General features: G+C 46.1%; 1 protein-coding gene across 1 annotated transcript; it reads right to left on the bottom strand.

Moving 5' to 3' along the window:
• Positions 1 to 51: 51 nt before the first annotated feature.
• On the bottom strand, positions 52 to 11,843 carry slc45a4b (solute carrier family 45 member 4b). Its single transcript, XM_084704575.1, has 10 exons — positions 11,523 to 11,843; positions 10,713 to 10,779; positions 9,659 to 10,307; positions 6,776 to 6,964; positions 6,383 to 6,562; positions 5,216 to 5,796; positions 3,818 to 4,369; positions 3,512 to 3,611; positions 2,859 to 3,070; positions 52 to 2,513 (listed from the first exon to the last, which is right to left on the bottom strand). Exons 3-10 carry the CDS (start codon positions 9,912 to 9,914, stop codon positions 2,166 to 2,168), a joined length of 2,418 nt encoding a protein of 805 aa, XP_084560701.1. The 5' UTR covers positions 9,915 to 10,307; positions 10,713 to 10,779; positions 11,523 to 11,843; the 3' UTR covers positions 52 to 2,165.
• Positions 11,844 to 11,884: the final 41 nt, after the last annotated feature.

The raw sequence follows: 11,884 nt of genomic DNA, 5'->3' as shown, positions 1-11,884 counted from the left end.
TCATGAGTTTTAGATCGTTTAAGTATTTACACAAAGACATAGAAGATCAAGTCCCACTTTACCTGTATTTATCATAGGGAATTTAGTTTATTATATATACATACATGCGGTAACAGGCCTGGGCTGGATTTGCACTCAGGCCACCGCAGTGAGATGATCTGCAGTGACATCTAGTGAGACAAATCTGCAAACAATGCACAAGTAGGCTAAATGAAGTAACAACAATTCTGAAACTTTAGATCTGCAGTGCAATGATGCGCAAACAATAAAGACTCAAAGAGTTTTCATATTCAAAGGTGCATTCATTGTTTCTTTCTTATTGTTTGTACAAAACATACCTTGTGTACAGGCTACAAAACATCTGTACATTTTAACAGCAGCACAAAGGTAATATATCAAAGACTTAATCAATCACAAAATCAATGATTGACTTGAGAATCTAGGTTGGTATCATAGAATTAGATACTGACACAAATGTTAGCATTCACTAGCATTTTGATTTCTCATCCACACATATTTCTCAACTAAAACTATTCACAATAAAGACATATCAATCTTCCAAACAAGCAAAAACTTGAAGTAAAACAACACTGTTGATATCACAGAATTAGCGCTTATATGGTCTTTACTCTTTAATTCCCCATTTCAGAGACAGATATCCCCAGTGTGCAAGCAACAACATTTTTTGGCCTCGTCACTCAACAGTGTATTCTGGAAAACTATTCAAGGCACTACTAGACATCTAGTTACAGTCGATCTACCTATAGATCAAGTCTATAACCCATGGTTATAAATAAATTATATGGCCCACACACTCACAGAAACTAAAAGGCGGCAGTATTTAGTTATGTACTTCCCCAACGCGTTTACAAAATGTCCATTATCATCATCACCTATCACTTATTCAAATTTCCAATAGGTACTTACATCTATTATTTCTATTGCAGCTGTTATAAAGTGTCCCGTTAAGCACCAAGATAATATTTTGTCGATTGGCCTACGGTACATTGAACCTGTGATTAAAATGGCATGTTAACAGGAACGTCCTGAGGGTCGACAGGTGCTTTGGGTAAGGTAGGTGGCTCCCCCTATGGGGAGGTTTGGTGCTGTGCATAGAAAGGCTCGATGGATTTTAGGCTATGGAATGGCCACACGCGGACAACATCAACCTCATCGTCATCTCCGATGCAGTTTTAGTGTGATTTACCCTGAGTGTCTTCATGACATGAATGTCCACAGCTATGGCAACCCTCACTTAGGTCGTTTGGAGGGTGTGTGTGTGTATTTGTACATTGTAGTGCAGATGTGTTTGTGTGTACCTGGTAGGACATAAGGTGCATGCCTACACCAGACAATGTAACGTATAGATCCTGTACCTATTTAGTGGCAGCATACAAATATATTGAGCTATATATTGAGCTCACTGGCACAGCTTGACAGAGAATGCACGTTTCACAACCTGGAGAAGCCCTGAAGGAGTTTTGGCTTGTTTTATTAAGATTAGTCTGAACCCCCCCCCCCATCTGGGCTACCACAGGGTTTGAAACATATATCCCAGTCTCTATGCTCTGAATGTAAACGAAAGATTTTTCACACCAACCGACCTGTTCAAGTGTTACAGGTGCCGAATGTCTTCAGACCTTACTTGTACCTCTGTGGATTTATATGTAGGTTCTTACACCTGCCATTAAGTCATTAACTCACACCAACTTTATCCAGCTCCAGTATACCACTGAAAAGTGAGTTTGAGCAAGTCAACTCTCTTAGCACATTATAAACCAACATAACGTTCTTATAAACCAAAAAGTCTCTTTGTGGAAATATTGTTGTCCCATGCGTGTATACATATATTATATATATAGGTTTTTATCTACAATATTAGCGATATTGAGGAGAAGGAGATGTAACCATGTTCCGAAGTGTGTGTGATTGTAGTGCTGAAAGTTCTCATCGAGCTTTAAGCATAACCTTCAGCCAAGGGATCAATCCCTATCCCAGGGCTCACAGCTCCCATCCTCCCCCCTCCCCTCCTCTTGTTACAAGGATCTGACACCCCAGAAGGTTGGCTGAGTCGCGGCCAGGTCAGGTCAGAGCTTTTGGTCCTGCTCTCCCCAGCATGTCCTCTGGTTGGTTTCACACAGCAGACTGGTCACCGTACTGGTAGGTCAGACAGAGGACTGGCAACTGTTCCTGGGCATCGACCCGCCCGCCACCACCACAGAAGACCTTGTGCTGCCTCCGTCGCCAGGCCCCGCTTCTGCCGATCCCTGCTCCTCGTTGGTCACACTCTCCGGGGCGGGGTCTGGGTAGATGACCAGGAAGCAGGCGGTGAGAAAGCCGAGGAAGGAGCCCCCGGAAGCCACCATGGGGATGACGCGCACGCTGCCCACCGCGTCCACCACTGCCCCGAGCGCCGACGCCACCATGATCTGGGAGACATACACCTGGCAGGTCAGGATGGCACAGTCGATGCCGAAGCCCCGTCGAGAGTTGCCCGGGCTGTGATGGATGTACTGAGAGAGGAGGAGGAGGAGGAGGAGTTGGGTGAAACGAGGAGTTCAATCCAAATACTCAACACTGTTTACCCGGCAGGGTGTTCAAGGAGCATTTCACTCAACAACAACAAAAATAATTTGTTCACCATGAACACAATACATGCAAATAACGTTATTAAAAACTTTTGGGGGGTTACTGAAACATTCAGATTTATCTAATTCACATTGTAATTTTTTTTAATTAAATTGTCCTCATATAATACATGCAGCATTGATATAAACAATATATATCGTATACGTCGATGTAAATACATTTGAGTAGAGTATTGTCTATGCAGTGTTTAGGAATGCCGTGACGCCTACCTCTTTCATCTCGTGGTACTGCCCCAGCAGGGCGTAGGGGCAGTAGGAGATGGACATTGAGATCACTCCCATGGTGCTGATGCTCACCATGGCGACGTACACATTGGGGAAGATGGCCATGATGGCAGTGCCTATGGAGAAGACCAGCGTGCCCAGGGTGTAAATGATCCGGATGCTGAGGTCAGAGTTGTCCAGGATCTTCTGGAGCAGGGCTGAGGGGTGGGGGAGATGGGCAATTGCAGCGGTGAAAAAAAAACAAAAGCACAAACAATGATGTAACCTAATATCCCAATACACGTGTGATATCCCAATATATCACAGAGAGAAGTAAAAAACATAAGTACATACTAAGCCCATATGTGTTAAAGCTACTACAAAAATTAAAGCAATATTTACAAAGTGTGCTCAAGCTGAAAGGACCTTTTACTATCGGAGTTTTGCAGTGAGATGGCTGAGGGTATAAATGACTAGCTAGTGGGTGTTGAAGTGGGAACCTGAAGCCAAGGTCTGACACTCTGGGGGCAGATGGTGGCTGCTGTCAGACAGGAGGGATTCAGTGTGTTTCAAAGCAGCAGCGTCCTGCCATGCAAAATATCAGCCGTGGCAGTGTGTGTGTGTGTGTGTGTGTGTGGGGGGGGGGGGCAGGGTCGTACCAGAGCAGACGGCAGCCGTGGCAGCGTAGACCACCAGGCCCCAGCAGCCCATCTGGACTCCTTTGTGATAGTTCTGCAGTTCTGTGGAGTTATCTGCAGCCTATGGATGCACGCACACACACACACACACATAAACACACACACACACACGCATATACACACACAGGTTACATTTGAAACAAACAGGCAGGACAGAACCGACCCAGCACAAGAAGTCACAGGGAGATTCCCCTAGTGTGTTCCCAATTCTACACCTACACAGTCAGTGTGCGTGTGCGTGTGTGTGCGGCGCGCATCGCTCCCCACCGTAGGGTTTCCCCCGTAGATGACCTGTCCCATGAAATCGGTGTAGAACACGGCCTCGCTGATGATGGAGAACCAGGTGAGCAGGTGGCACACGCACAGCCTCCACAGCTGCGGGGGCATCTTCAGCATGGACAGCCACAGCAGCCTGACCGTGGGGCCCTCCTCTTCCTCCTCCTCCTCCTCCTCCTCCGAGCCCTCCTCCTCCAGGCTGCCGCCGCTCTGCGGCAGCTTCCGCCACACCTGGCCGCCCCGCAGTGGGTACAGGTCGTTGAGGCTGCGGGACGACGTGATGGGCTGGGCGGCAGTGGGGTGAGGACGCCGCTGCCGGTGGCGATGGACGACCACGCGGCCGTAGTAGGAGAAGGTGAAAGAGGGCTGGCGGTAGAAGGTGTGTTTGTGGCGGCGGGCCGGCACGTTGACGTTGGAGGGGCGGGGCCCCGCGCGGGTCTGGGCGGGGCCGCCTAGGCGGGCATGGTTGCGGGCGTGGTTGTGGGCGTGGGCAGAGCTGCACCACAGCTCCCCCGTCCCATTGAGTCCTTTCACCTGGTTGACCTGGGGAAGAGGAGATATTTAATACAAGGGTTAATATAACAGAATGACCAGGTAGAGTACGACATAATAGTTTGTGTTTATGTGTTTGTGTGTGTACGTAGGAGCCAAATCATAGATTTCTTATATTTATGCAAATGTCTATCAGTATTTTGGAAGAGGTATGTATTGATATTTTGTCTGAAAATTGTGTTGTTATAAAATTGTTTGTGTTAATTAAGAGATTCTATATGGCTAACCTTTTAAGCACCCACCCCTTCTTTCCTTTTCCCATGGCTATATGTAGGGAATTAAGAACAGTGGCCACCAGGTCTAGGGATGGCAGTACCTCATAGCCTTTTGATATTAAAGGCAGGTAGGTAATATAGTTGAGAAGCACTTTTTGTCCCATTTGCTGAAATAAACTTCACATCCTAAAGATTAGACAGTAAAAGGAAATCAATTTGAAATCCACAGACGTCACAGAACTGTAATAAACACAACCAGTCATTGAGGTAGGACCGGCACTAGTGATACTTGCTACTTGTCTGTCTGTCTGTCTACCTCCCGGCAGTAGTCAGGCAGCGTGTTTGTGTGTTTGGGATGTGTTTATCTAAAGGGAAGGGCTGGTAAAACTTACCTACCATGCCTTTAAGTTCCAACTTAGCATTTAGTTTTATCTTGTTACTTGTATTGGAATACTGTAACACTGCAAAATCTTACATGTTGTCTTTTATTTGAAATTTGGGGGTGAAGTATTTTATCTATTTGCTATTTTTGGAGCTTTGGCATTTAGCATTATGGGTTACAAAATCAACCATCTGAACGTGTTGTCACCAAGGCCAGGGAAGCGTTGATACTGGGACTAACCTCAGTGTGCTCCGGCATGCTCCTCTTCCCCTGGGTGAACATGTTGCCGTCTGTCTGGTCATGCCAGCCCTGGTCGTCCCTGTAAGGCGGGGGGGTCCCGGTGGGGGTGCCCGGCTGTGGGCTCGACGGCTCCAAGTCCTGGAAGATGGAGGGCTCGATGTCGGACAGGAAGTGCATGTCAGGGTTCAGATCGGCGTCCAGCTGGATGGTGGCGTCTGGCATGGCCAGCACCGAGTCGCTCTTGCTCCGCCCTCGCTCCGCACTCAGCATCCCGAGCTCAGGCTCCGGCTGGCTGGCATCGGCAGGGAAGAAGGAGTCCTCCTCCCCTATCAGCTCCCCTGCATCGGGGGGCAAGTCGTTGGGATGGATTGAGGCTAGGCTGATGGATTCGTCTCCCTGGGCGTCACGCTGGGGGCTGTAGCGCTCCTCCTTGATGCTGAACATATGCAGCGCCACCGACACGGTGAAGATGACGGCAGCAAAGAGGAAAAGGACCTGTTCCTGCGACCCGAAGGCCTGGCCTAGCAGGGTGTTGGACCAGTCCAACCCCCCCATCATATACCCCACCGCACCCCCCAGACCTGAAAACACACAGCCACAACAGATTACTGTTAACTGTAACAGCTTACATGCTAACGGACTTATGTCATAACATACAATGTACACCAACTATACAACATGACCAACAACTGTAACTGTGAGCATGAAAGAGTTTCCTATGGCATTACTGCTTACGTGACTGGTGATATATAACTGCTTTGATGTTTACTTTAAGGGGGGGGGGTCAGTCCCTGTGTTTGACCTCTGGTGACCTCTGGTCGAACATTATCAGGTGTTCTGCTGATACTTTACAGCCACACTAACATGCAACCATCAGAGTTTGTGAGTGTAAGAGAGGAGTGGAACAGTTAGGACAGTGAGACACAAGAAGGTTAATCTACAATGAAAAAGCCCTATGATGCAAATTGTGCTAAAAAAGCAAAATGAAAATGATTTAAAATACTAAATTCTAATGATATAAATGCTAAATGCTAATGTGCTAATGATGTATAATACTAAATCTGAATGTGCTGGGTAAACGGACAACAAGCCAAATCCTATGGAAATACTAAGCAGACACGAAACGTCAAAGGCATTTTTCCAGGGTTGAAGGGTGGAGATGGGTACCGGCGGAGAAGGCGTGGATGTTAAGTGCCATATCCTGCTCATCCGTTTCGGCCAAGTCCAAAAGGTAGGCCCTTATTGGTCCCTCCAATGCGTCTGCGGAGAAGTCCAAAACGACAACGCCCAGCACCGTCAGCACGATCCCGATTGGCTGGCGGTTTGGCACGTCTCCGATAGCTAGGCCTGTAACAGCGGACAACCACCACCATGGTTGAGGATGAGGCATGGATATACTGCTGAGCGACAGAAAGACTGATGTAGCATTGTAATGCAACGTCTCCATAGTCAATAAGACATAAACACACTGCATAAACCTTCCTCATAGAACTTGCATAAGATTGGATTTGAAAGGTGACAGGCAGACCCTTAATGAGTGAAGTGAGTCGATGGCCTGACCTATCAGAGAGCCGTTGAGAAAGAGCGCCACGCCCAGCAGCACGCCCACGCACAGCACCAGGATGAAGGGTCGTCTCCGCCCCCAGCTGAGGGTGCAGCGGTCGCTGGCCGAGCCAATCAGAGGCGTGAAGATCAGCCCCAGGATGGGACTCAGGAACCACGTGAGACTGTTGTACTGCTCGGGGAGACCTGGGGGAATCACAAACACAAACACACTTCAAATGATGGCACATGTTGCAGAACGTAATGTTCAAATAAACAGGATGTGATACTGTGATGGCGTGAGTTGCCAAAAACCCATAGGAGTACATCCTCTTTCTTTTTGTCTATAACCTCCAGGGACTTAAGAGCCAAGCTGCTGGAGGCACCGGTAGCTCACCAGGCAAGGCTCGTTCTATAGGCCCTAAAGCGATGGCACGGGTTTGAATCCGACTCAGGCCATTTATGCATGTCCTTTCTCTTTCCACTATATTTCCTGTCAATCTCAACTGACACTGTTCAAAAAAAGTCAAAAATGATATCCATGATGCTTGACCAAGCCATGATGCTTTGGTCACCCTTATGTCAACATGGGAGCAGCTCTGTGTATGAGCATTGTACTGTGATAAATTATCATTTTCAATGGCTCCTCAAACATATCACAAATGCTGGGCCCAGGTTGTACATTCATGAGGTCACAGAACACAGGGTTCCCAGAGCACTTCCTCTCCGGTAGGTTCTTTCCAGAAAGAAAGACAGAAGAGCGCTACTGAAGTGTTAGCATGTCTGGACAAGTGTGCAAGTCATAAGTTACAGCATACAGCCTACAAGATACAGCCTGCTGGCGAACACAGAGTGCTGGTGGAACCACTGTTTCCTGGTTATGACTTTTTATACACTAGAAAAAATATGTCCAGACATGGGCTGAAGACCTGGGTTGAAAGGCTATTTAGAAAAGCTTTTGGTTACTTTTCTGCGCATGTCTGTCACGATGTCACAGTGGCTAGTGGACTCTTTTAAAAAAAATGGTGGCACACACACACAGATTCCTGGAATTATAGATAGGCAGTTGCGGAATCTGCAATTTAATTGTAGATATTGTAGCAAAACCAGGGGTGTCAGACCAGCCAAGCCGCCACCGAAGGCGGGTACACAGACTTCAATTAGGGGAGGTGATAGAAGGAGTCTATCTGCCTGTCGAAATGCTACAGCCACTTGGCACATGGTAGTGGTCACACCTGTAGCCCAACAGATTATCAGGGGAGGGCATAAAGGGAGCCAGCCCAAGGCCGCAGGAGGGAGAGAGGACCAGAGAGACAGCCCTGGAGAAGCGTTGCCCAAATAAGAGCCTGGCTGGAACCACCTGACCTTTTCCTCTGTTTTTACCCCCACAGAACCACACCCCATGAAGGACAACAGACCCCAGACGGGAAGAAACCTGTGTTAAAGTTTGTCACACTACCTTTACCCTGAAATCTATTAGTAAAAGAACAATGTATGTTAACGCCAAGGGTCTGAGTCCTATTTTATTGTGTATCGGGCCTTGAAGTCCCCTGGGTTGCTACAATATATGTAACTGAACTGCAGTTATCAGCAACTGAATTGTTGAATTTCAGTACAAGATATCTTTAACTCCCCTTAATGTCCTTTTTATATATCTTCAATTGCATTTTAGTAGCATTCTAGTCAGAATGAATTTATAGATATCTTGAACTGGAATTATTAAGTCAAAATGACATTTTACATATCCCAACTGAGTTTTGACTAGGAAAAATGACATTGCAGATATAAAAAAAAGGGGAAATTAAACCAAGATTCGTTAAGCGGATTACCGGATTTGGAAACCAGAATCGTAAACGATACTCAACCCTAGTCATGGGTGGCGTTTGTGCATATGAGGCTGTGTGAAGTACATGTTCAGTTAAACATCAACGACTGGCTCCTGAAATAACTGACTGGCTTGGGCTCTAGGGGATGGTGGGAAACTTGGCCAACCACGACCGGGAGGGGGGATAAAAAAAGACAAATCATATAGTGTCAGCGAGGCTAGGAGACCTTTTATTGCCTACCCGGATTTCTCAACGTGGAAATGTTCCAATGTAGTCTGAAGTTAGGCCATAGATCAAGTTTCCCCATTGTCTGTTAACCTTCGCTAGCAGCGAACAGGCTCCCCGGTGCCAACTACACTATGTAAACTGCTTTATGTGTAAATGGACACACACACAGGGTCCTGCATAGGAAAGCATTACCAGGATATTTTCATTGATCAAATGCAAAGTTATACAGTAACTTTACATAAAACACAGGGGGAAATATGGAGTTTAGGCAATTTTACATCAATATTCCTCCCAGTGAAAAAGCAAACAGTGAAATGTGCCAACTCACACATTCCAGCCATACCTACCAAATGTAGTATAAGCTTTTGTTCTTTTCTGCTTTGGTGGCAAACCTGGCAACCACGCCTGTCATGCTGCCTGTGCAGATAGTTAACATACCCTCTCCTCCATCCAATCCCAGGTCTAAACAGAGGGGGGCCAACCTTCAGCTGAAGACACTGTAGTATGCAAGTATGTCAGTACTGCTGAAAATCAGCACATGCGTCACTTTAAGTCAGCTGTTGGCGCATAAACTGCAGTCGGAAGTACCATCTGTCATCCACTGTTGGACAGGTTGTTTGGTTTGCTACCTATCTGTAGTAATTTAGGTTGTTTATAGCATATTATATTTTACCAATGGCATTAATATAGTTAAAGTTTACCAATCCACTGTAATACAGGTAGCACTATATCATTTACCAGTATGCAGTGATACAGGTTGCTTATGTTTTGTTGTAATACCAATCTGACAGGTTAGCTGTCATACATTCAACTTCAAGTAAGTCAGGGAGTTAGTATGGTTACATACCAATCTGTAACAAGACAGGTGTGACCAGTGCAGTCTCCATGGCATAGCAAAACTCCCGTCCGAACATCACAGCCCCGTGCATGACCCAGCGACGCAGGGGGATCTTGTCCCCGGTTTCCCCCTCACTGATGACGGCGTCATGGCTGTCCCCGTCCCCTTCACTTGGTGGCTTCACCTTCACCACAACCTGCCCCGCTCCCAAAGGCTCCAGCTCTGCCTTCAGAGGAACCATAGTGTCCGGCTCAACAACTACCATACAGGGAAGACCTGACTATACGAGGCGTGATGAAACAAGGCAAGACAAGGCTAGGCCAGACTAGAAGAGCCCAGACCACAGCTCTCCCAAGTCTGTATGCTCCTGTTGCTTAGATGTAGTTGCAGCTTCCCGTTGCTTTCAGTCAGAGGACTTATTATTCTTTTAAGTTAAATGGTGACATATGGCTTTTGCAAGAGACTAAATATCTCTACTGTCTGTTGTGCTGAAACATTATCCAAGTAAAACGCCTTTGAATTAGAGCCAAAGTCATGTGGTAATTGGACAAGAAGCTGATGTGGGGGAGGGCAAGGAGGGGTGTGGAGGCAAGGATGAGGAGGCCGGAGAGGGTGAACGATGCTCCTGTGTCCATCCCCATTGGTGTCAATGAGTAACCTGCGAGGTGGAGGGTGGAAAGATTTAGTAAGAACAACTGCATCATCAACATGAAATTGTTTCACCTTTTAACTTTGGTAAATGGGTCATAGGTCTACTGAGATGGTAACCAGCAGGTTACTGCTAAGTTTAAAAGTATATTATCACGTCATATCAAATGATTTGTAGTAAAACATCATGAAAAGAGCCAAAAGTTGGCAGAAGTTTAAAGATGCCGGTAGGCAAGAATTTCGTAACCTGCCATAAAGCTATAATGCTGCGTCATTGCAATTAGGCAAGACTTCCTTAGATGGATGAATAAAATCATGCAACCTAGGTTATCATCCACTAAAAACGGTTCACATGACTGAAAAAATAACAGGAATAATTTTGCATTAACCCTAAATATTCTATTCAAGCACTTACCTTATATAAGAGGTCGACACAGTAACAATAACCCACAGGTGGCTCACCGATCAGGAAACAATTACTCCTAAAAATCATGATAGTCAACAGTTAAAACTTAACTACATCTCTTGATGCAGGCGTTTTTGCTCTGATTCGGGTACGTTTTACTAACCCCTTGCTCCGCCCACACTTGTTCTGACTGGGTTCTATCAGAAAATGGAATGTCAAAGGCCCCCTAATTTATATGTTGTTAGGCTGGCGTAGCTTGGCTGACGTAGCTCGTCGGGCCGGTCAGGGCACGTTTGAAAGTGGTCGTTTCCAAATGATACAGTATCCTTTGTGTGATTAACCAGTGCTACAACAGACGTTTCACTACCACCTTGATATTGTCCACTCGTATCATCTCTTACGTCAGACAGCCGTGGTGATTGAGATGTATCTTTGGCTGATGCTAATGCGTAATGACAGGTGCCACTCTTGTTTGGCCGAAGTTGAACGGATGCTTGACTGGATGGCCAACATATTCTCCCTAAACCATCAATCCACTAGTAAACGCTAGAGTTCAGCCAGAAGCGTAGCTGGCTGGCAAGCTGCAACTAATTTTGAAGTGTATAAGTGTATTGGTTTCACTAGCTAGGTACAGTAGCTAACGTTTGATAGCCGCAAGCTAACTAGTTTTATCCACACAGCGAGCTAGCTAGGTGGCTCGTTAGCTAGCGCGCTAAATAGGAGCCAGCAAATCACAGTTGATCGGTTTGTGTCGTTTGGTTTTCACTTGATACTTGTTGATATAAACATGAAACGTAAGTATACTTGCTAACAACTTACCGAAAGGGTTTTCTCTTGTTCAATCAAACATCCCAGTTGCACGACTTATCGTTCATCGACGCAGATCTATCCGACCGTGGTGTAGCCTAACTACAGATGCGCAAATGTCTTTAGCTCATTTCTCATTCATTGCTACACCGACTGTAACAACTGCCTAGTTTACTCAAAGCGGGGGCAACTACAGTAGTAGCAAGCAAGCTGACATCATCAAAACGGATTACTCACTTTCCATCCACACTTTCCCCATGAATGTAGTTTCTATATACTATATAGTCTAGCTCAGCTGCTTTAAACTAGTCTAGCTGCTTTATTACTAGCTATCAAACCCATTTGCCTTTTAAATCTGAGCAACTTTTTCAAAG

The sequence above is a fragment of the Hypomesus nipponensis genome, chromosome 2 (assembly GCF_054491055.1).
Source record: "Hypomesus nipponensis isolate SF chromosome 2, ASM5449105v1, whole genome shotgun sequence".
Classification (NCBI taxonomy): Eukaryota; Metazoa; Chordata; class Actinopteri; order Osmeriformes; family Osmeridae; genus Hypomesus; species Hypomesus nipponensis.
Note: the sequence above shows the minus strand (reverse complement) of the source record. Positions and strands in the feature narration are given on the sequence as shown.

Excerpts from the sequence above, each read along its gene's own strand:
- slc45a4b (XM_084704575.1), bottom strand. The coding sequence starts at position 9,914 with ATGGTAGTTGTTGAGCCGGACACTATGGTTCCTCTGAAGGCAGAGCTG. Across the intron at positions 4,370-5,215 it reads GCATGCCGGAGCACACTGAG|GTCAACCAGGTGAAAGGACT; the intron begins GTTAGTCCCAGT and ends CCTCTTCCCCAG. Across the intron at positions 3,612-3,817 it reads TCTACGGGGGAAACCCTACG|GCTGCAGATAACTCCACAGA; the intron begins GTGGGGAGCGAT and ends GTGCATCCATAG.